The sequence below is a fragment of the Ovis canadensis genome, chromosome X, assembly GCF_042477335.2.
Source record: "Ovis canadensis isolate MfBH-ARS-UI-01 breed Bighorn chromosome X, ARS-UI_OviCan_v2, whole genome shotgun sequence".
NCBI classification, from domain to species: Eukaryota; Metazoa; Chordata; class Mammalia; order Artiodactyla; family Bovidae; genus Ovis; species Ovis canadensis.
In genome coordinates this window covers 79,542,995-79,566,927 of record NC_091727.1, presented here as the reverse complement: position 1 = coordinate 79,566,927, position 23,933 = coordinate 79,542,995, and the positions used below count along the sequence as shown (strand labels likewise).

The window sequence follows — 23,933 nt, the reverse complement described above, 5'->3', positions numbered from 1 at the left end:
TCCCAGAGCTTGCTCAAACTCATGTCCATTGAGTCGGTGATGCCATCCCTTTCTTCTCCTGCCTTCGATCTTTCCCAGGATCAGAGTCTATTCTGAGTCTGCTCTTCATATCAGGTGGCCAGACAATGGAGTTCCAGCTTCAGCATTAGTCTTTCCAATGACTATTCAGGACTGATTGCTTTAGGATTGACTGGTTTGATCTCCTTGCAGTCCAAGGGACTTTCAAGAGTCTCTTCCAACACCACAGTTCAAAAGCATCAATTCTTCACTGCTCAGCCTTATTTATGGTCCAGCTCTCACATCCATACATGACTACTGGAAAAACGATAGCTTTGACTAGACAGACATTTCTCAGCAAAGTAATATCAATGTTTTTTAAAACATTACCTACTTTTGTATAACTTTTCTTCCAAGGAGCAAGCATCTTTTAATTTCATGGCTCAGTCACCATCTGCAGTGATATTGGAGACCAAGGAAAAAAAACAGTCTGTCACTTTTTTTCATTGTTTCTGCAACTATTTGCCATGAAGTGATGGAACCAGATGCCATGGATTCCTTTTTAAATGTTCAGTTTTAAGCCATTTTTCACTCTCCTTTTCCAGCTTCAACAAGAGTCTCTTTACTTCCTCTTTGCTTTCTGCCATAAGGGTTGTGTCATGAGCATATCTGAGGTTATTGATACTTCTGCTGGCAATCTTGATTCCAACCTGTGCTTCATCCAATCCAGCATTTCGCATGATGTACTCTGCATATAAGTTATAAACAGGGTGACAATATACAACCTTGATGTATTCCTTTCCCAATTTGGAACCAGTTCATTGTTCCATGTCCAATTCTAACTGTTTCTTCTTGACCTGCATACAGGTTTCTAAGGAGGCAGGAAAGGTGGTATGTTTTTCACATTTCTTTAATAATAATTTCCCAGTTTGTTGTGATACATGCAGTCAAAGGCTTTAGCATTGTCAATGAAGCAGAAGTAGATGTTTTTTTTCTGGAATTATTTTGCTTTATCTAGTATCCAGTGGATGCTGGCAATTTGATCTTTGGTTCTTCTGCCTTTTTTAAATCCAGCTTGAACATCTGGGAGTTCTTAGTTCACGGACTGTTGAAGCCTGGCTTGGAGAATTTTGAGCATTACTTTGCTAGCGTGTAAATTGAGTGCAATTGTGTGGTAGTTTGAAGATTCTTTGGCATTGCCTTTCTTTGGTATTGGAATGAAAACTGACCTTTGCCAGTCCTGTGGCCACTGTTGAATTTTCCAAATTTGTTGGCATGTTGAGTATGGCACTTTAACAGCATGATCTTTTAGGATTTTAAATAGCTCAGGTGGAATTCCATCACCTCCACTAGCTTTGATTCTAGTGATGCTTCCTAAGGCCCACTTGATTTCACACTCCAGGATGTCTGGCTATAGGTGAACGATCACACCATCATCGTTATCTGGATTGTGAATATGTTTTTTGTATATTTCTTCTGTGTATTCTTGCCATCTCTTATTAATACCTTCTAGGTCTGTTATGTTCACACCAGTTCTGTCCTTTATTGTGCCATCTTTGCATGAAATATTCCCTTGGTATCTCTAATTTTCTTGAAGAGATCTCTAGTCTTTCCCATTCTATTTTATCCTCTATTTCTTTGCATTGATCACCGAGGAAGGCTTTCTTATGTCTCTTTGATATTCATTGGAACTCTGCATTCAGATGTCTATAGAAAGTGAAAGTGAAGTAGCTAGTCGTATCTGACTCTTTGCGACCCCATGAACTGCAGCCTACCAAGGTCCTCTGTCCTTGGGATTTTCCAGGCAAGAATACTGGAGCGGGTTGCCATTTCCTTCTCCAGGGTACCTTCCCAACCCAGGGATCGAACTTCAGGTCTCCCGCATTGCGGTCAGACGCTTTACCATCTGAGCCACCAGGGAAGCCCTTCAGATGTCTATACCTTTCCTCTTTTCCTTTTATTTTTGCCTCTCTTCTTTTCTCAGCTATTTGCATGACGTCCTCAGACAACTGCTTTGCCTTTTTGCATTTTTTTTCTTGAGGATGGTCTTGATCACCACTTCCTGTACAATATTATGAACCTCCATCCATAGTTCTTCAGGCATTCTGTCTATCAGATCTAATCCCTTGAATCTATTTGTCAGTTCCACTGAATAATCATTAGGGATTTGATTTAGGCCCTACCTGAATGGTCTAGTGGTTTTCCTTACTTTCTTCAATTTAATTTTACAATAAAGGAGTTCATGATCTGAGCCACAGTCAGCTCCTGGTCTTATTTTTGCTGACTATATAGAGCTTCTCACATCTTTGGCTACAAAGATTATAATCAATCTGATTTTGGTACTGACTATCTGGTGATGTCCATGTGTAGGGTCATCTCTTATGTTATTGGAAGATGATGTATTAAAATAGATCACTGATGAGAACATACTTTATAGAACAGGAAACTATACTTGGTGTTCTGTGGAGACCTAAATTGGAGGGAAATCTGAAATAGAGGGCATCTGTGTATATGGCTTTTTCACTTCGCTGTATAGCAGAAACTGATACAGCACTGTATAGCAACTATACTTCAATTAAAAAAAAATAAAGTTTGTGTTCAGTTGCTAAGTCCTGTCTGTCCCTTTTGTGACCCCATGGACTGCATTATGCCAGGCTTCCCTGTCCTACACTATCTCCCTGAGTTTGTTCAAACTCATGTCCATTGATTTGGCGATGCTATCCAACCATCTCATTCTCTGTCTTCCTCTTCTCTTCTTGCCATCAGTCTTTCACAGCATCAGGGTCTTTTCCGATGAGTCAGCTTTTCTCATCAGGTGGACAAAGTATTGGGAGCTTCAGCTTCAGTATCAGTCCTTCTGATGAATATGCAGGGTTGATTTCCTTTAGGATTGACTAGTTTGATCTTCTTGCTGTCCAAGGAACTCTCAAGTGTCCTCTCTAGTACTACAGTTCAAAAGCATCAATGTTCTGTGCTCAGCTTTTTTATGCTCTAACTCACATCTCTACATGACTACTGGAAGAACCATAGCTTTAACTAGACAGACTTTTGTCACTGAAGTGATGTCTCTGCTTTTCAATATGTTGTCTAGGTGTGTCATAGTTTTTATTCCAAAGAGAAGCATATTTTAATTTCATGGCTACAGTCACAGTCTGCAGTGATTTTGCAGCCCAAGAAAATAAAATCTGTCACTGTTTCCACTTTTTCCCTATCAATTTGCCATGGATTGATGGAACCAGATGCATGATCTTAGTTTTCTGAATGTTGGGTTTTAAGCCAGCTTTTTCACTCCTTTTTTACACTCATTAAGAGGCTCTTTAGTTCCTCTTTGCCTTCTACCATTAGAGTGGTATCATCTTCATATCTGAGGTTGTTACTATTTCTCCTGGTAATCTTGATCCCAGTTTGTGCTTCATCCAACCTGGTATAAAACAAGTAATTCTTCTGTTCATTCCCATATGCATAAATAGAGATTTTCCCCTTCATGTTCCTTCAAGATTTTTCTCTTTAATTTTCCATTTTGAATATAATGTTCATACCTGTAGATTTAAAATATTTCTCCTTCATAGTGCTTTGTGAGCTTTTTGAATTTGTAGTTTGGTATCTCTCATTAATTTACAAAACTTTTCAATCATTGTTATTTCTTTCTTTTTAATATTTATTTATTTTAATTGGAGGCTATTTACTTTACAATATTGTATTGATTTTGCAATACATCAGCATGAATCCACCACGGGTGTACACGTGTTCCCCATCCTGAAGCCCCCTCCCACCTCCCACCTCATACCATCTCTCTGGGTCATCCCAGTATACCAGCCCTGAGCATCCTGTATCATGCATTTAACCTGGACTGGTGATTTGTTTCACATACATGTTTCATGTTTCACATACATGTTTCACATACATGTTTCAATGCCATTCTCCCAAATCATCCCACCCTCGCCCTTTCCCACAGAGTCCAAAAGACTGTTCTATATATCTGTGTCTCTTTGGCTGTCTTGCATACAGTGTTATCGTTACCATCTTTCTAAATTCCATATATGTGCATTAGTATACTGTATTGGTGTTTTTCTTTCTGGCTTATTTCACTCTGTATAATAGGCTCCAGTTTCATCCACCTCATTAGAAGTGATTCAAATGTATTTTTTTTTTTTAAGGCTGAGAAATACTACATTGTGTATATGTACCACAGCTTTTTTATCCATTCATCTGCTGATGGACATCTAGGTTGTTTCCATGTCCTGGCTATTATAAACAGTGCTGCAATGAACATTGGGGTACAAGTGTCTCTTTCAATTCTGGTTTCCTCAGTGTGTATGCCCAGCAGTAGGATTGCTGGGTTATATGGCAGTTCTATTTACAGTTTTCTAAGGAATCTTCACACTGTTCTCCATAGTGGCTGTACTAGTTTGCATTCCCACCAACAGTGTAAGAGTGTTCCCTTTTCTCCACACCCTCTCCAGCATTTATTGCTTGTAGGCTTTTGGATAGCAGCCACTCTGACTGGAGTGAAATGGTACCTCATTGTGGTTTTGATTTGCATTTCTCTGATAATGAATGATGTTGAGCATCTTTTCCTGTGTTTGTTAGTCATCTGTATGTCTTCTTTGGAGAAATGTCCATTTAGTTCTTTGGCCAATTTTGTGATTGGGTCTTTTATTTTTCTGGAATTGAGCTGCAGGAGTTGCTTGTATATTTTTGAGATTAGTTCTTTGTCAGTTGCTTCGTTTGCTATAACTTTCTCCCATTCTGAAGGTTGTCTTTTCACCTTGCTTATAGTTTCCTTTGTTGTGCAGAAGCTTTTAATTTTAATTAGGTCCCATTTGATTATTTTTGCTTTTCTTTCCAATATTCTGGGAGGTGGGTCATAGAGGATCCTGCTTTGATTTATGTCAGAGAGTGTCTTGCCTATGTTCTCCTCTACGAGTGTATAGTTTCTGGTCTTACATTTAGATCCTTAATCGATTTTGAGTTTATTTTTGTGAATGGTGTTAAAAAGTGTTCTAGATTCATTCTTTTAAAAGTGGTTGATCAGTTTTCCCAGCACCACTTGTTAAAGAGATTGTCTCTTCTTCACTGTATATTCTTGCCTCCTTTGTCAAAGATAAGTTGTCCATAGGTGCATGGATTTATCTCTGGCCTTTCTATTTTGTTCCATTGATCTATATTTCTGTCTTTGTGCCTGTACCATACTGTCTTGATGCCTGTGGCTTTGTAGTAGAGCCTGAAGTCAGGCAGGTTGATTTCTCTAGTTCCATTCTTCTTTCTCAAGATTGCTTTGGCTATTTGAAGTTTTTTATATTTATATACAAATTGTGAAATTATTTGTTCTAGCTCTGTGAAAAATACCGCTGGTAGCTTGATAGGGATTGCATTGCATTTTATTGGCATATAGTTGCTGATAGTAGTCTTTTATGATCCTTTGTATTTCTGTGTTGTCTGTTGTGATCTCTCCATTTGCATTTCTAATTTTATTGATTTGATTCTTCTCCCTTTGTTTCTTGATGTGTCTGGCTAATGGTTTGTCAATTTTATTTATCTTCTCAAAGAACCAGCTTTTGGCTTTGCTGATTTTTCTATGGTCTCTTTTGTTTCTTTTGCATTTATTTCTGCTCTAATTTTTAAGATATTTTTCTTTCTACTAACCCTGGGGTTCTTCATTTCTGCCTTTTCTAGCTGCTTTAGGTGTAGAGTTAGGTTATTTACTTGACTTTTTTCTTGAGGTATTCCTGTATTGCTATGAACTTTCCCCTTAACACTGCTTTTACAGTGTCCCACAGATTTTGGGTTGATGTGTTTTCATTTTCGTTCATTTCTATGCATATTTTGATTTCTTTTCTGATTTCTTCTGTGATTTGTTGGTTACTCAGCAGCGTGTTGTTCAGCTTCCATATGTTGGAATTTTAAATAGTTTCTCTCCTGTAATTGAGATCTAATCTTACTGCATTGTGGTCAGAAAAGATGTTTGGAATGATTTCAATTTTTTTGAATTTACCAAGGCTAGAGTTATAGCCCAGGATGTGATCTATCCTGGGGAATGTTCTGTGTGCACTTGAGAAAAAGGTAAAATTCATTATTTTGGGGTGAAATGTCCTATAGATATCAATTAGGTCTAACTGGTCTATTGTATCATTTAAAGTTTGTGTTTCCTTGTTAATTTTCTGTTTAGTTGATCTCTCCATAGGTGTGACTGGCGTATTAAACTTTCCCACTTATTGTGTTATTGTTAATTTCCCCTTTCATACTTGTTAGCATTTGCCTTACATATTATGGTGCTCCTATGTTGGGTGCATATATATTTATAATTGTTATATCTTTTTCTTTGATTGATCCTTTGATCATTATGTACTGTCCTTCTTTGTCTCTTTTCACAGGCTTTATTTTAAGGTCGATTTCATCTGATATGAGTGTTGCTACTCCTGCTTTCTTTTGGTCTCTATTTGCATAGAATATCTTTTTCCAGCCCTTCACTTTCAGTCTGAATGTGTCCCTTGTTTTGAGGTGGGTCTCTTGTAGACAACATATATAGCAGTCCTGTTTTTGTATCCATTCAGCCAGTCTTTGTCTTTTGGTTGGGGCATTCAACCACTTTACATTTAAGGTAATTATTGATAAGCATGATCCCATTGCCATTTACTTCATTGTTTTGGGTTTGAGTTTATACTCCCTTTTTGCGTTTCCTGTCTAAGGAACATCCTTTAGCATTTGTTGGAGAGCTTGTTTGGTGGTGCTGAATTCTATCAACTTTTCTTGTATGTAAAGCTTTTCATTTCTCTTTTGTATTTGAATGAGATCCTTGCTGAGTACAGTAATCTGGGCTGTAGTTTATTTTCTTTCATCACTTTAAGTATGTTCTGCCATTCCCTGCTGGCCTGAAGAGTTTCTATTGAAAGATCAGCTGTTATCCTTATGGGAATCCCCTTGTGTGTTATTTGTTGCTTTTCCCTTGCAGCTCTTAATATTTGATTTTTTGTGTGTGTTTGATCTTTGTTAATTTGATTAACATGTCTTGGGGTGTTTTGCCCTGGGTTTATCCTGTTTGGGACACTCTGGGTTTCTTGGACTTGGGTGATTATTTCCTTCCCCATTTTAGGGAAGTTTTCAACTATTATCTCCTCAAGTATTTTCTCATGGTCTTTCTGTCTTCTTCTGGGACTCCTATGATTTGCATGCTGGGACGTTTCACATTGTCCCAGAGGTCTCTGAGATTGTCCTCATTTATTTGAATTTGTTTTTCTTTTTTCCTCTCTGATTCATTTGTTTCTACCATTCTACCTTCTACCCCACTAATCCTATCTTCTGCCTCCATTATTCTACTATTTTTTCCCTTCCAGAGTGTTTTTGATATCACTTATTGCATTATTCATTATATATATATATATTTTAAATTTTATTTTATTTATTTATTTATTTTTTTTTCTTTTTTAAATTTTAAAATCTTTAATTCTTACATGCATTCTCAAACATGAACCCCCCTCCCACCTCCCTCCCCATAACATCTTGACTCTTTTATTTCTTCTAGGTCCTTGTTAAACCTTTTTTGCATCTTCTCAATCCTTGTCTCCAGGCTATTTATCTGTGATTCCATTTTGTTTTCAAGATTTTAGATCCTTTTCACTATCATTATTTGGAATTCTTTCTCAGGTAGATTCCCTATTTCTTCCTCATTTGTTTGGTTTGTTGGGCATTTCTCCTGTTCCTTTACCTGCTGGGCATTCCTCTGTCTCTTCATCTTGGTTATATTGCTGTGTTTGGGTGACCTTTCTGTATTCTGGCAGTTTGTGGAGTTCTCTTTATTGTGGAGTTTCCTCACTGTGGGTGGGTTTGTACCAGTGGCTTGCCAAGGTTTCCTGGTTAGGGAAGCTTGTGTCGGTGTTCTGGTGGGTGGAGCTGGATTTCTTCCCTCTGGAGTGCAATGAAGTGTCCAGTAATGAGTTATGAGATGTCAGTGGGTGTGGAGTGACTTTGGGCAGCCTGTATATTGAAGCTCAGTGCTGTGTTTCTGGGTTGCTGGAGAATTTACATGGTATGTCTTGCTCTGGAACTTGTTGGCCCTTGGGTGGTGCTTTGTTTCAGTGTAGGTATGGAGGCGTTTGATGAACTCCTGTTGACTAATGTTCCCTGGAGTCAGGAGTTCTCTGGTGTTCTCAGGATTTTGACTTAAGCCTCCTACTTCTGGTTTTCAGTCTTATTTTTACAGTAGCCTCAAGACTTCTTCATCTATACAGCACCATTGATAAAGCATCTTCTTTCAAAGACAATGGGCTGCTTTTCCAGGTGCCTGATGTTTTCTGCCAGCATTCAGAAGTTGCTTTGTGGAATTTACTCAGCGTTCAAATATTCTTTTGATGAATTTGTGGAGGAGAAAGTGGTCTCCCTGTCCTATTCCTCCACCATCTTAGGACTGCCTCTCCAATCATTGTTATTTCAAATATTTCTTTTGTTCCATTCCAGTCTTATCCTTCTTGTATCTCCATTACATATGTACTACACCTTTTGTAATTGCCACACAGTTCTTGGCTATTCTGTTGTATTGTTTCTGCATTCATTTCTGTTTTTCTTTTTCAGTTAGAAAAATTTCTGTTGACATATCTCCAAGTTTCCTAATCCTTGCTTATTACCTATGCCCATCTTAAGCATTCTTCATTTTGTTGGAGTGCTTTTAATTTTCAGTATTTCCTTTTAATAGTTGAATTCTCCCTTTCTCTGATTAAAATTTCCATGAATAATTTTGATTTCCACTTTTTCTATTCTCTTAGTATACTGTGCTAAGTTACTTCAGTCGTGTACAACTCTTTGCAAACCTATGGACTGTAGCCTGCCAGGGTCCTCTACCCATGAGATTCTCCAGGCAAGAATACTGGAGTGAGTTGCTATACCCTTTTCCAGGGCATCTTCCTGATTCAGAGATTGAATCCATGTCTCATGTCTCCTGCATTGGCAGGCGGGTTCTTTACCACTAGTGCTCCCTGGGAAAGCCATATTAGTCATAATTATACAAAATTCCTAATCTGATAATTCAAAATATCGACTATATCTAATTCTGGTTCTGTTGTTTGCTTTATATATTCATACTATGTTTTTCCCGCCATTTATGTCTTGCACATCTTGTTTAAAGCTAGAAAATGTATATTGTGTGTATTAGGAAGTGACATAATCATTTAGTGGGAAATTTTATGTTTTCTGGCAATGAGTTAGGATGTTTGGTGTAGCTGTCATATTAGTAACTGTATTTTCCTATCTTCCTTGTTGTCTTTGTTTTTTCCCTTGAGATTCCATATTAAATAGAGTCTGAGGCTTTCTGTTCCTTCAATAGTTACCTCCTGGTATTATGTAGAGCCCCAGTGTGATATTAGTACAATGTGTAGAGAGATGCAGCAGTCTATAATTTTATGATTAAGTCTCAGTCTCCTATTGAGACTGAGTGTCCTTGGGTTATGACTTTCACAAGTGCTTTTCAGCTTCCCCCCTCCTGTTAGGTTGGCCAAGAAGGCTAGATGGGACTATAGGTGACAATTTCTCCTTTTTTAATATAAATTTATTTATTTTAATTGGAGGCTAATTACTTTACAATATTGTAGTGGTTTTGCCATACATTGACATGAATCCGCCATAGGTGTACATGTGTTCCCCATCATGAACTCCCCTATTTCTAATTCTCCACGTGAGAACTAAAGGGGCTGGAATTTTATAACCCTGTTCCCTCATATTAACAGCTACAGGATACTGGAGTTTAGTGTATCCCTTCCTCCAGGTCATGCTGTGGTAAAACCAAATAGCTTAAGCTCTGGGAAAATAGTTTCCTTTGAGGATGGGCCTCTCTGTTAAGGAGAATAGAATATTCTGGACATATTTTGAAATGGTTACTTTTCTTTCCCTTTTCCAGAACATGAGGACAGTTTTCTCAAATTTATATCTGAGAACCTCATGGGGCTTCTGGAAGTAAAATTCATGAAAATGTAGAGGATCCTTTAAGAATGGCCTCCTAGGAATCTGAATCTTCAGAACTGACTCAATTACTCTTAAATGCTTCTATCAGTCTCCAGCTATGGCTTCGTTTCCCAATAAGCTGTGATTCTCTGTATCTGCCTATCTATTTAGTTTGGGAGATAGCTGTGTCCTACGTACTCAACCTTTGATGAATTTAAAAGAGTTGTTGATTTTCAGATTGTTTCACATTTTTTTCTTGTTGTGTGAACAAAAATGACATTTTATAAGCTCTTTACATGTCAAACAAGAATTCAGAAGTCTTCTAGGTTCCTCTTTGTTTATGACATGCCTACCTCTAAATCAGCTGTTTTTTACTTCTCGTAACATAAAATTTACAACTTTTCGGGCATTCATTTTATTTGCTTTTGCTTAACATTACATTTTTATAAGATATTTAACTGTTTAGATTATAATATCCTTAAAGCATGACACTATAACTTATTTTATATCATTAATAATTGATGAATTTCATTACAATTTAGATTATGTTAAAGTTTCTCAGAATTCCTGTTTTCTTCATTCTAGTGAGAGACGGAAAGTCTTAGAGAGAGGAATAATGAAACTTTTCTGTTATATTTCTTGTCTGTAGGAAAAGTAAGTTTGTCCAAGTAATGTATATAAGGCCTGCTTTCCTATAGAAAGATTTCTGAATCTTTGAAGTTTCTAAAAACATCTCTAAACATGAATTTCTATAATTCAGCTGTAGTTTGACTACTGAATAATAAGTACTTACTATATGCAAGTCACTGCTAAACAGTTTTTCGTTTATTATTTTTAGCCCTCTCAATAGCCTTAATGATTGGGTATATTTGTATTCCTATTTTACAGTTGTGGAAACCGAAACTTGAAAAAGTTATCTAACTTCTCCAAACCAAACAGTGATACAGGATTCAAAAGATGTAGAATTCAAATCCAAGTTTATGTGACTATAGCCAGAATTCTTAATTACTCTGTTACATATCCTCCTATGTACCTCTACTCTGCTACATGGCCACTCAATCTATTTCTGCTCTAAAAACCTCACCCTGTCAAATGAATCCCTCTCTATATACCTCCTAACTTCAAATTGTTAAATCTTATTGAAGAGAAATAAATTATCCCTGATATCCCAAGTTGTCCAGTGGATCTTGGGTGGTATTTTTCTTACCAAATTCTGGGAGGACAGTATACATACTATTGGTCAGCAGGTGGTTCTGCTGCAGTGGATTGAGGGTAGGAGTACCCCCAAGGCCTGGCTGGCTAGCCAGGGATGCATGAGCAATTCCATGTTGGGGTCCAGGAGCAACAAGAGGAGACTGCATCTTATCCTTATCCCAGGAGGATTCACTTCCACCTGAAAAACATTCATATAAACAGATTGCAAGTTGACAACTTTCTAAGAGAAAGATTTATAAACTCCCTTTGTAAGGTTGCAATTATTTTATTTTATTTTATTTTATTTTTTACTATTAGATGCATATCTTTTTTATTTATTTATTTTTTTATTTATTGTTTTTTAGTTTTTAAATTTTAAAATCTTTAATTCTTACATGCGTTCCCAAACATGAACCCCCCTCCCACCTCCCTCCCCATAACATCTCTCTGGGTCATCCCCATGCACCAGCCCCAAGCATGCTGCATCCTGAAAGTGACTCATTTTTATCATGGTTTCAAAACTTTCAATAGCCTTGGATTTAAGCTGACTCTGGGAAGACTAAACAACTCTCACTAATAATATAGGTTCATTTGCCTACAGATAGTCTAAACAAGTCTGGAAACATAATGAATAACTTTAGAAAGCATGTATATGTTGAAGACCATTAACTGAACACTACTGCCTCCTCCTGCAACCCTCTAAAATACATGCACTATATCTTAATGACAAGCAGTTGCTATTCACTCAAAAAGAACACATTTAGAAGAGCATGATGACATGCAAAAATATATGGTAAGAATCAAAATGGTCAGTTATTTTGTTCTGAGATACAGCCCTCAAAAAGCTAATCTCTTTATACACAGCAGGCTTTTATGCAAAATAAACTGGATAAAACATAAAACCATGGCTCTCAACTTGAAATTGTGCTTTACTTTGATCATCCACACTATAGAGTGAAGTAAAATATGCATAAATGCAGACTATTATATTATCATAATAAATTATAGTGGCATAGCTATTACATCTGGCACAGCATATTATGGGACAGAATCATTGCTTAAAAGCATATAAGAAACAAAAAAAAAATTATTTCCAGGGTGTCCTTTTAAGAGGAATACTTTAAACAGACTGGTCAGGGATTGAATTACAGTAGCAGTAGCAGACAATCTGGCTTTAGAAAACAAGGTGGTTGTGTAGGCAGCCCTATTGATTCAGTTGATGTGTTTCATTACTTGAGAGATCCGTGCTTCTGTCCCTATTCCCATACTGGAATTGTGACATTAGGATCTCTACTTGGCTGACTCTGTCCCATCTCTGCCCAAAACATATATCCTGTTGTGTGGAAAAAGTTAGGTCTGAAAATCTTACACCTACTGGTCTAAGAAAAAAATTAAAAAGAAATTAAGGTGCTCACATCCCTAACATTAAACATTGTAACTTTTTCACTTCTTTGAGTTCCCTCAAACATCTCTGCCATTTTGCTTCAGGTATTATATTTAAAAAGTATAATGGCTATATAGTAGTCTACTGAGTTAATGTAATATAATTTATTAAAAATTGGGTTTTGTTTTAAATTTGTCACTATTATAATAAGAGCATTCGTTTGAATATTTTCTTAGACTCAAACAACTCCTTAGAGTGGGATTTCTGGGTCAAAGGAAATGAATATTTTTTTTTCATTTATAAAGTATTTATTTATTTTATACTTCTGCTTTCTAGCATCACATTTGTAAAAATCAGCTTTTAGTATTGCAAACTTTTTAGGGAAATGTTTTCAAGGCAAATTGGAGTTCCCCCTGAAGATTCTAAATATATTTAAGCAAACTGCTAAATCTCTGAGAGGTTTTTGTTCGTTTGCTTTTGTTTTGTTTTTTCAACTATTCTACCTATCCATCTACTCTTTCCCCAGATCTGGGATTCAATTGCTTTTGCAGGACTCTTTCAAGCCCTCTTGAGTCCAGAGTCAAATTTTAATCCAAAAGTGGGAGTCTTGGCTAACCTCCAACTAGGTAAGTTCCAGAGAAGGAAATACCAGATTCTCCATCAGCATATGTAAAGGCTGAGGGGTACCTGGCCATGATTATAAAGACAAAGTTATTCCAATCAAATGGGGAAGATATAAGTAGCTAATTGTTCAGTTTCTGATTTATGTGTGTACATGTGTTACCCATCCTGAACCCCCTTCCCTGCTCCCTCCCCATCCCATCCCTCAGGGTCCTCCCAGTGCACCAACCCTGAGCACCCTGTCTCATGCATCGAACCTGGACTGGCGATCTGTTTCACATATGGTAATATACATGTTTCAATGCTATTTTCTCAAATCATCCCACTCTCATCTTCTCCCACAGAGTCCAAAAGTCTTTACATCTGTGTCTCTTGTGCTGTCTCGCATATAGGGTCATTATTACCATCTTTCTAAATTCTATATATATGCATTAATATAGCAGTGAGATATTTCATGGTTGGTGCATTGAGATAATTTAGCATTCACAAATTTGAAATTCCAATTAAAATCAATATGATATTGTCATGCTGTAATGAACAGAAATGGTGGAGGGGAATGAGGACAGTATCTTAATAAATGATGAAAGTAACCACATTGCAACACTGAGATTCTTTATAGTAACATTGGGCCAACAAACATGATTAATACCAGAAAATGCAAAATTTTGAAAGATCAATTGCTGAGCAAAAAACAGAACCACGTCATCATTTTAGTACTATGTCCAAAATATGAATTACCTCACCATTACAGAACTGTAATTTGTAAAATGACGAACAATACATTGACAAAGAGAGATACATTTTGAAGATACTAATATTATACCTTTGATATTAACATGATATTGTACCATCACAACAGCAACAGCATATAGCAATACTAGTGCTGAGACTGTCAATATTTATTCTATAAAGTGAAAATCCTTTAGTCAATTTTCAATAACAAATGTACATTAGGTATTAGTTTAATATTTTATATATTATATATTCCAAATAACTTGAATATAAATTATTTTTAAACTGCATTAAAAGATTCCAGGTGTTATAGTGTCTGCTTTGATGACAGCTTTAGATGAACTTTTCCTAACAACTCTCAACTTTTTAACTACTGTGTTAAAAATAATACAAGGAGGCTGGTTACCAGGTATGTCCATCTTTGCCAAGTATAAATATATGAAATTATCTTGCATTCTTAAGGTAACTATATATAAAGCAAGTGAAACCAGAGTATGGGACATCCTTGATGCTTGCATAAGAAGCTCTGGACACATTTTTGACCTAAAACACTTACCATTTTAAAGTCTATACAAATTGACTTGTGAATCAGTATTGAGGCTTTGGTAGCCTGAAACTTTATATTTACTTAGGCCTTTGTGCCAATCTGTAATAACATCCACTGAACTTAAAGTTAACAAAATCTTTCTACCAATCTAATCTAGAGTAAGCCTTTTTTGTTACTACTATGTGACGGGCTTGGATATTCATCTTCTTTTTTCTATCTATCTAATATATACATATATGCATATATATATATATGTGTGTGTGTATGTGTATATATATATATATATATATATATGTTTGCTAAGGCTGCCAAAAGAAAATATATACTATAGACTGAATGTTTGTGACCCCTCAAAATTCATATATTAATTACGTATTCCTGATGTGATGGTATTTCAGGATGGGTCCTTTAGGAGGTGATGAGGTCTTGAATGGGATAAGTGTCTTTATAAAGGAAATCTCAAAGAATTTCTGAGCCTCCTTATACGATGTGAGGACACAGCAAGAATATGGTTCTCCATGAACTAGGAACTGGGTCCTCATCAGATACTAAAAGGGCCATGATATTGATCTTGGTCTTCCAGCCTCCAGAATAGTAAGAAATAAATTCCTGTTGTTTGTAAATCACCAACTCCATGGCATTTCTGTTATAGCAGACCAAATGGACTAAGATACCATAGAGTGCATAGATTAAACAACCAACAACCAAACTTATTTTTATTAGAGTTCTAGAGGCTAGAGGTCCAAAATCAAGATGTCAGTAGATTTGATTTCTCCTGAAGCTTCTCTTCTCCCTGTGTCCCTTACATGGTCTTTCTTCTGTGTGTTCAAATTTCATCTACTTATAAAGATACCATTCAGATTGGATAAGGGGACACTCTAAGAGCTTCATTTTAACATAATCACCATTTTAAAGATGTTATTTCCATATATGGGCACATTCTGAAGCACTGGGTGCCTTCAATATATGAATTTTGGATGCGTACAATTCAAGCAATAACCCTTGAGTATGTACCGTTTACTGACTCAGATATTAGCTTTATGAAGGAATTCCTCTAATAAAGAGAAGAAAAACTGGATAATAATTCAACAAAGCAAGTCTAAGAAACAAAGTACACAGTAGGTTAAGGCAAACAAAGAAGGCTCATCAAAGGTTTCACCTTTACTTCAAGGAACTTCATATTAGGTATAAAACTAATACAACACAGTCCTAAGTAGAGAAAGATAATGTATAAAACACAGAAAATTCTTAAGAAATGAATAAAGGACAAGCTTTTCCATATAATCTAATTATCACTACTTTAGCTTGATGTTTAGAAAAACTAAAACTAGGAAATAAGAAGGACAGGGACTGTTGCTACATTAATACTATACTTAACTAATACGGTCACAATCTTTCCAATGAGAAAGAGAGAACTACATTTTTATAAGGTTCCACTAAGTAGAAAGTTATAATTAATTAGAATCAATGTAAGAATAATTAAGTGATGAACGATGAGGGAATATTATTTTGACAAACCATTTGACAAACTTTCATTGCCAGAGTTAAAAACTCTTAAGTTGCAATTTATTTTTTCCTTCAAGACCCATTGCAAAATGTTAGGGTTCCCAGAGGACTGTTTATTTTTGCTGCTTTTTCTTTGTGGGAGAAGTGGCCAGAAGAAGGAAATTTCTGAATCATGCAGACTTTGTGATAGATACATAACATTTCAGAGATAGACAGATTTTTATATCCATTTACTTAAAAATAATAAATTTGACAAGGAGAATGACTATGAGTAGGGCCCAAGGAAGTATTTTAATTCACCAAAATTTTGCCTAACGTATTCTTTCAACCCTGTTCTTTTGATACACTTAATAACTGAATGCTTTCTGTGGTCAGGTTCATGAAAAGAAATGGAAATAAGTGAATATTTCAAACAAATCAATATAGGCCTACAAGCCAAAACCCCCAACTTATTTCAAATAAGTATAAAAGAAATCCAGCAGTAAGGCCCTAAAGACTGTTACAAAATATCATTCTTAACCTTAACACTCTCATTTTACCAGACTACTGGTCTTCACTTAATGTGCTATGCTCTTAAGAATGAAAAGAGATAATAAAACATTGACAGAAATCACAGTGAAGAGTCTCAGAATAATTTAGTAATCAGTGATCATTTTCCCCCTTAGAGTGAGTAATTCTCTATAAATGCATAAACTACTACTGTGGGTTTGAGTTTTTAAGACTACTAGATTTAAGTGAGATATCTATAAGGAATTTATACTTAAAAAGGGTCTCCGTCTTCTGACTAACATTGAATGTGTCTTGAAGTTTAAAGGAATAATATAGTAGGAGTTTCTATTATAAATTGGAAAGCAAAAATATAAAAGCTACTTTTTAGAAAATATAAATTAATTATTAATTGTAACAGTTTGCTCTTGCTATTCAGTTGCTCGGACGTGTCCGACTCTGTGACCCCATGGATAGCAGCACACCAGGTATCAAAAAATGTAAACATTTATGACAAGCTACCCATACTTTCAGAGTTTTATAGCTACAACAAAACATATAACTCTGATTATTTGCAATATGGATCTAAATTAATCACATTTCCAGTAATCTTGTATATGTAAGGCACAAAGCAAGCAGTCAAATAGGAAGAAAAATCTATGTAGCATATGACCTAGTCAAGCTTGTTTTCTTATTCATAGGATATTTTGTTTAGCTAGAGTCTTAAATGAAAGTACATTGCTTGATGAATCTAAACAGCATGTAGCCTTTAGGATTAAAATAATAAAAGTCACAATTAAACCAGTAAATTGGAAGTGACCTAAAAAATATGGAGTTTTTCCTGAGTAGTAAGGAGTTTGTACTCAACATCAGCATCCCAAACATTGAGAATTACACTGAAGAGATGCGCCCTCAACATGTTTACCTCTAAAATCCAATGAAGTTTACATGCAGAATAACCAAAGGGAAATTGGGAACTGAGAGTCTACTCTTAAAGCACTCACTCACAGTCTGACTTACCTCAGAACTCAGCACAAAAGCAGCAGTTTGAATAGAGCCTAAGCTATATGTGAAGGAGATTCAGTTGCTAATTTAAAACACATGGTGAAAGAATAAGGGTCTGTTGGTACTCTCTTGAGAAGCAGAGACACTGGAGGGTACCATTTTTGCACTCTTACCTGGCTAGTACTGACACTGGCAGGCACAATTTTTGCACTGTTCCTCTTCCATGGTAGCACCAACTGGGATTCTGAGTCACAGCACTCTTCCAATGTCCCACTTAAGCCTGTGGGCATGCCCTGCCTCTGTGCTCTCCCAGTTGCTTATTAAAACAGGTGCCAGCCCTTGCTTATTAAGCTCCAGCCCTGCACACTCTGGATGCCTTGCTAAAGCCAGCAGGTGCACCCCGACTCTGTGCTTTTCTGCTGCCTCACTAAAGCTAAAGCCAGCAGACATGCCCAAGCCCTGCACTCTCTCTATGTCTTGGTAAAGCCAGCAGACACACAGAGTCCACACAGGGGATGCTCCTTGCTCACCTGGCTCTTTTGGCCAAGGGGTTTTGTGTTGCCAAGATAGACATGACTTAAACAATTGGAGAGACAGTTCTTGGTGGGGGTACCACCTACAGAACACTTCAGAGCAGACTGACACATCCCCAGTTTTCCTGTGAAAAGATCTATTTACTAACCTAAGTGGCGGGCTTCAGGTTTGCCACATTTCTGGAGGCTAGAGAGGAGCTCTCAGGAAACAGGCTAGGAAATGCCATCTTTTCATTTTTTCCTTGGCCTCACTACAGCTTGGCGGCTCCCAGAAAGGAGTGCACAAGTTTTCACCTGGAACAATTCACCTCAATTTTTGAAACTGACACTCAGGAAACACCTCCAGATAACCTAGTGAGGAGGCAAGCAGGATTTACAACTGGGACTCACAGGAATTTACATATTTGCAGAGTTTAAAAGTTGCAGCCTGAGAATCACTTCCACTCAACCTGAATGTAGGTTCTGACTGAGATTCCTCTCTTTGCAACACTGGCAAGTATTGGCACACACTCAATAACCAAGACCTACCAAGAATAAAACAAGCTGCTTAGACAATCACAAGATTTCAGAAGACAACCAAGAGCTAGAGCAAGGTTGAACATCAAGGTTCATAGGTTCATATACTATACAAGTACACTCCTTCAAGATTGGGAGATGTAGCTGTTTCACCTAATACACAAAAACAGAGATTCTAGCAAAATGAGGGAACAGGAATATGCAACAATAAAAGGAAAAGATAAAACATCTGGAAAAAATCCTAAAGAAACAGCCATAAATTACATGATAAGAGTTCAAAGTAATGATCTTAAAGATGCTCACCAAACTCAGGAAAAGAATCCATGAACACAGTGAAAACTTCAACAAAGACAGAAAATAAAAGAAAGCACAAAACAGAAGTTACATAACTAAAGAATACAATAAATAAACTGAAAAAAAATACACAAGAATAGTTCTACAGAAGATTAGATGAAGCAGAAGAAATAATCATTGATCTGGAAGACAGGGCAGTGGAACAGCAAAAAGAAAATATGAAAAATTTAGCTAGACTCACTATTTAATAAAGAGAGTGAGAACTTAAATAAAATCAGAAATTAAAACCCGTGGTAGACTCATGTTGATGTATGGCAAAACCAATACAGTATTGTAAAGTAAAATAAAGTAAAATAAAATAAATAAATAAATGAAAAAGAAAAAAAAAAGAATTTTTAATTGGCCCCAGAGAAATGTGAATTACATAAAGTACTGCTTTGAACAATTATATGCCAACAAATTGAACCAGCTAAAGAAATTAACAAATTTCTAGAAACATATAGTCATCTAAGACTGAATCAGGAGAAAATAGAAAATCTGAATAGAGTGATTACTAGTTAAGAGGTTGAATCAGTAATCAAGTATTTTTCAACAAACAAAAGTCCAGGACCATACAGCTTTGCTAGTGAATTCTACCAAATGTTCAGAAATTTAATACCTATCCTTCTTATATTATTTTAAAAAACTAAAGAAGAGGAAATGCTTCCATACTCATTTTACTAGGTCAACATTACCCTGATACCAAAGCCAGACAAGGACACCACACACACACACACACACACACACACACACATACACACAAAGCCACAAGCCATTAATGATGAGAAGCATAAATGAAAAATCCTTAACAAGATAATAACAAATTAAATTCAAGAATACATTAAAAGGCTCATAAAATAAAATTAAGTGGGTTTTATCACAGAGTTCCAAAGGTGTTTCAGTATTCACAAATCAATCCTTGTGATAAACCACACTGACGAATTGAAGAATAAAAATCATATGATCATCTCAATAGATGCAGAAAAAACATTAGACAAAATTCAACACCCTTTTATGATTAAAAACTCTTAACAAAATGCATATAGAGGGAACGTACTTCAACATAATAAAGGTCATATAAGTCAAGCACACAACTAACATCACACCCAATGTTGAAAAGCTCAGAGGTTTCCCTCTAAAATTAGAACCAAGATAGTTTAACTAAACATAGTAGTAAAAGTCAGCCAGAGCCAATAGTCAAGAAAAAGACATAAAAGACATCAAAGTTAGAAAGGACAAAGTTAAATTACCAATGTCTGCTGATGACATGATTTTATATATAGAAAATTCTGAAGACTCTAAAGAAAAACTGCAAGAATCAGTAAAGTTTTAGGACACAAAATCAATATATAAACATTAATTTTTTTCAGTTCTATAAGTAACAAATAACTATGAGAAAGAGAAAGCAAGAAAACAATTTCATTTACAAATGCATGAAAAAGAATAATATAGCTGGAAGTAAATTAAACCAAGATCTGTACACTGAAAACTAATACACTGATAAAAGAAATTGAAGAAGACACAAATAAATTATGTGCTCATGGGCTGGAAGAATTCATACTGTTAAAATATCTATATTACTCAAAGAAATCTACAGATTCAATACATTCCCTATTGAAATCAATGACTTTTTAAAAACAGAAATATAACCGAAATATCCTAAAATTTCTATGGAAACACAAAAGACCCTGAATAGCTGAAGCAATCTTGAAAAGGAAGAACAAAGTTGGAGGTATCATGCACCCTGATTTCAAACTATATTGCAAAGCTACAATAATAATAAAAAATTGATATTGGCATAAAAGCAGATACATAGATGAATGGAACAGAATCAAGAGTATAGAAATTATCCCATGCATATGTGGTCAATTAATTTATGACAAAGGAGGCATGAACACACAATGGGGAAAGAGCAGTCTCTTCTATAAATAGTGCTGAAAAAACTAGACAGCCACATTCAAAAGAATAAAATTAGACTATTATCTTACAACTTACACAAAAATTAACTCAAGATGGGTTAAAGACATGAATGTGATACCTGAGAGGAGAAGGGTATGACAGAGGATGAGATGGTTGGATGGCATCATCAACTTGGTGGACATGAGTCTGAGCAAGCTCCAGGAGTCAGTGATGGACAGGGAAGCCTGGTGTGCAGCAGTCCATGGGGTCGCAAAGAGTCAAACACGACTGAGGGACTAAAGTGAACTGTGATACCTGAAACTATAAAACTCCTAGGAGGAAGCATGGACAGTAACACTTTGACATTTGTCTTGGTGATGATGTTTTGGATTTGACTCCAAAAGTAAAGGCAACAAAAGCAAAGACAAATGGGTGGGACTATATCAAGCTAAAAAGCTTCTGTACAGCAAAGAAAAAAGAAATATATATATATATATTATATATAAAGAATAAAATGGCAACTTATTGAATGGAAAAACGGAAATCATATATCTGATAAGTGTTTAATATCCAAAGTATACAAAGAACTGATAAAACGAAACCTCAAAACAACAACAACAACAACAACAACAACAACACTGGATTAAAAATGGCCAGAGAACCTAAATAGTTATTTTTTTCCAGAGAAAATATACAGATGGCCAATATACGCATGAAAAGATGTTCAACTTCACTATTCATCAGGGAAATGCAAATCACAACCACAATGAGATATCACATCACACCAGTCAGAAATGTTATTTTCAAATTGATACCAAATAACAAGTGTTGGTAAGGATGTTAAGAAAAGCCAACTGTCATGCATTGGTAGGAATGGTAAATTGGTAGGAATGTAAACTGGTGTAGCCAGTATGGATAATAGTATAGATGTTCCTCAAAAAATTAAAAATAGAACTACCACATGATTCAGAAATTCCATTTATGATATTTATCTGAAGACAACAAAAACATTAATTTGAAAAGATACATAGACTCTTGTTCATTGCAGCATTATTTACAATAGACAAGATAGAAAACAACCTTCATGTCCATTTGTAGATTCATGGATAAAAAAGATTGGTATACAATGGAATACTAGCCAGAAAAAAAAAATCTTACCATTTGCAACAACACGGATGGATCTAAAGGGTATTATGTCATGCATAAAGAGATAAATACAATATAATTTCACTTATATATGGAAACTACAAAACAAAACAAATGAAAACAGAAAAATAAAATAAAAGTTATATATATACAGAGAATAGGTTACTATCTGCTAGACAGGAGGGCTTAGGAAGCATGTTGAAAAGGTTCAAGAGGTGCAAACTTCCAGTTATAAAATAAATAAGTCATGGGAATGTAATGGACTGCATAGTGACTATAGTCAATAATAATTTATTGCATATTTGAAAGTTGCTAACAGAGTAAAAGTTTTCAAAAAATTTTGTAGCTTTGAATGGCGATGAATGGTATCTAGACATACTGTGGTGAACATTCTGCAGTGCATGCAAATATCAAATTATGAATGTGTACACCTGAAACTAATATATTGCTATACATCAATTATTCCTCAATTTAAAAAAGTACCATGTCCTGGCTATTATAAACAGTCCTAGAAAGATGGCAATGATGACCCTGTATGCAAGACAGCAAAAAAGACACAGATGTGTATAGTGGACTTTTGGACTCAGAGGGAGAGGGAGAGGGTGGGAAGATTTGGGAGAATGGCATTGAAACATGTATACTATCATGTAAGAATTGAATCACCAGTCTATGTCTGATGCAGGATACAGCATGCTTGGGGCTGGTGCACAGGGATGACCAAGAGGGATGTTGTGGGGAGGGAGGTGGGAGGGGGGGTTCATGTTTGGGATCGCATGTACACCCGTGGTGGATTCATGTCAATGTATGGCAAAACCAATACAGTATTGTAAAGTAAAATAAAGTAAAAATAAAAATTAAAAAAAATAAAATAAAAAGGAGTTTAAGGTAAAAAAATAAAAATAAAAAAAAATTTAAAAGTACCAATATATGAATGGAAAGTTAGGAGTATGTGTGCAGACCTGCTATAATATACATATTTTGTTATTATACTTTTATCTGGTATTCTTACATGCTTCACAAAAGTGAACATTTAGCAATTTTCTAGATTGGTCTAGATTGGTAATGCAAAATATGCACTGTTTCTGGACTTCCAACTGATATTTATAGAGTATAACAAGTAACTATTCAAAAATGTTGAAGAGGTCTCTAAATCAGCTTGTCTTCTATATGATTTGAAATGTCTATAGGAACAACTACGTCCTGGAGATATAGGCTAGGAGTTTCAAGTTTCCTCAGAGGTAAAAATGGTGGTTCAGATTTCTAGGGCTGTAGTCTCAAATATAGTAGCCAGTCTTCACATGAGGCTATTTAAATTTTAATTTTAATAAATTTAAATGCAATAAAATAAAAAATTCAGCTTCTTAGTTGCACTAAGTCACATTTCAAATGTTCAAAAGCCATATGTGCCTAGTGACTACCATATTGGAAGGTGCAGATATTATTCTCTTTGCTGCAGAAATTTATATTAGATAGCACTATTCTAGAGTATAAGGAGTCAGCAGTTTGTGTAAAACAAATACACAGAGGTATCCATAGCATATTTAGTTCATCTTTAGTTATGAAAGTGAAAAGGGGAAATGCTAGTCACTCAGTCCACCTCTTTGTGACGTTATGGACTACAGCCCATCAGGCTCTTCTGTTCATGAAATTCTCCAGGTAAGAATACTGGATTGGGTAGCCATTCTCTTCTCCAGAAAATCTCTCCTGGTGTAACTTTGCATTTCCTGGAGCCAAATTTTTAAAAGAATCCTGCAATTTCATAAAAAAAAAATGTATGCTATGGCTAGTACAGAACATTTTTGTCTGTGATGTGACCTTGGACTGCAAGGAGATCAAACCAGTCAATCCTAAAGGAAATCAATCCTGAATATTCATTGGAAGGACTGACTCTGAGGTTGAAACTCCAATACTCTGGCCACCTGATATAAAAAGCTGACTCACTGGAAAAGACCCTGATTCTGGGAAAGATTGAGGGCAGGAGGAAAAGGGGATGACAGAGGATGAGATGGCTGGATGGCCATCATTGACTCAATGGACATGAGTCTGAGCAAACTCCAGGAGATGGTGAAGGACAGGGAAGCCTGGTGTGCTGCAGTCCATGGGG

General features: G+C 35.9%; 1 protein-coding gene across 2 annotated transcripts in view; it reads right to left on the bottom strand.

Annotated features, from left to right (window-relative positions):
* DACH2 (dachshund family transcription factor 2) overlaps positions 1-23,933 on the bottom strand; it is a 676,785-nt gene that overhangs the window by 136,183 nt on the left and 516,669 nt on the right. For both annotated transcript variants that reach the window (XM_070290385.1, XM_070290386.1), the window contains one exon: positions 11,162-11,320. In XM_070290385.1, coding sequence (XP_070146486.1) covers positions 11,162-11,320 — 159 coding nt within the window. The remainder of the gene's footprint in view (positions 1-11,161; positions 11,321-23,933) is intronic.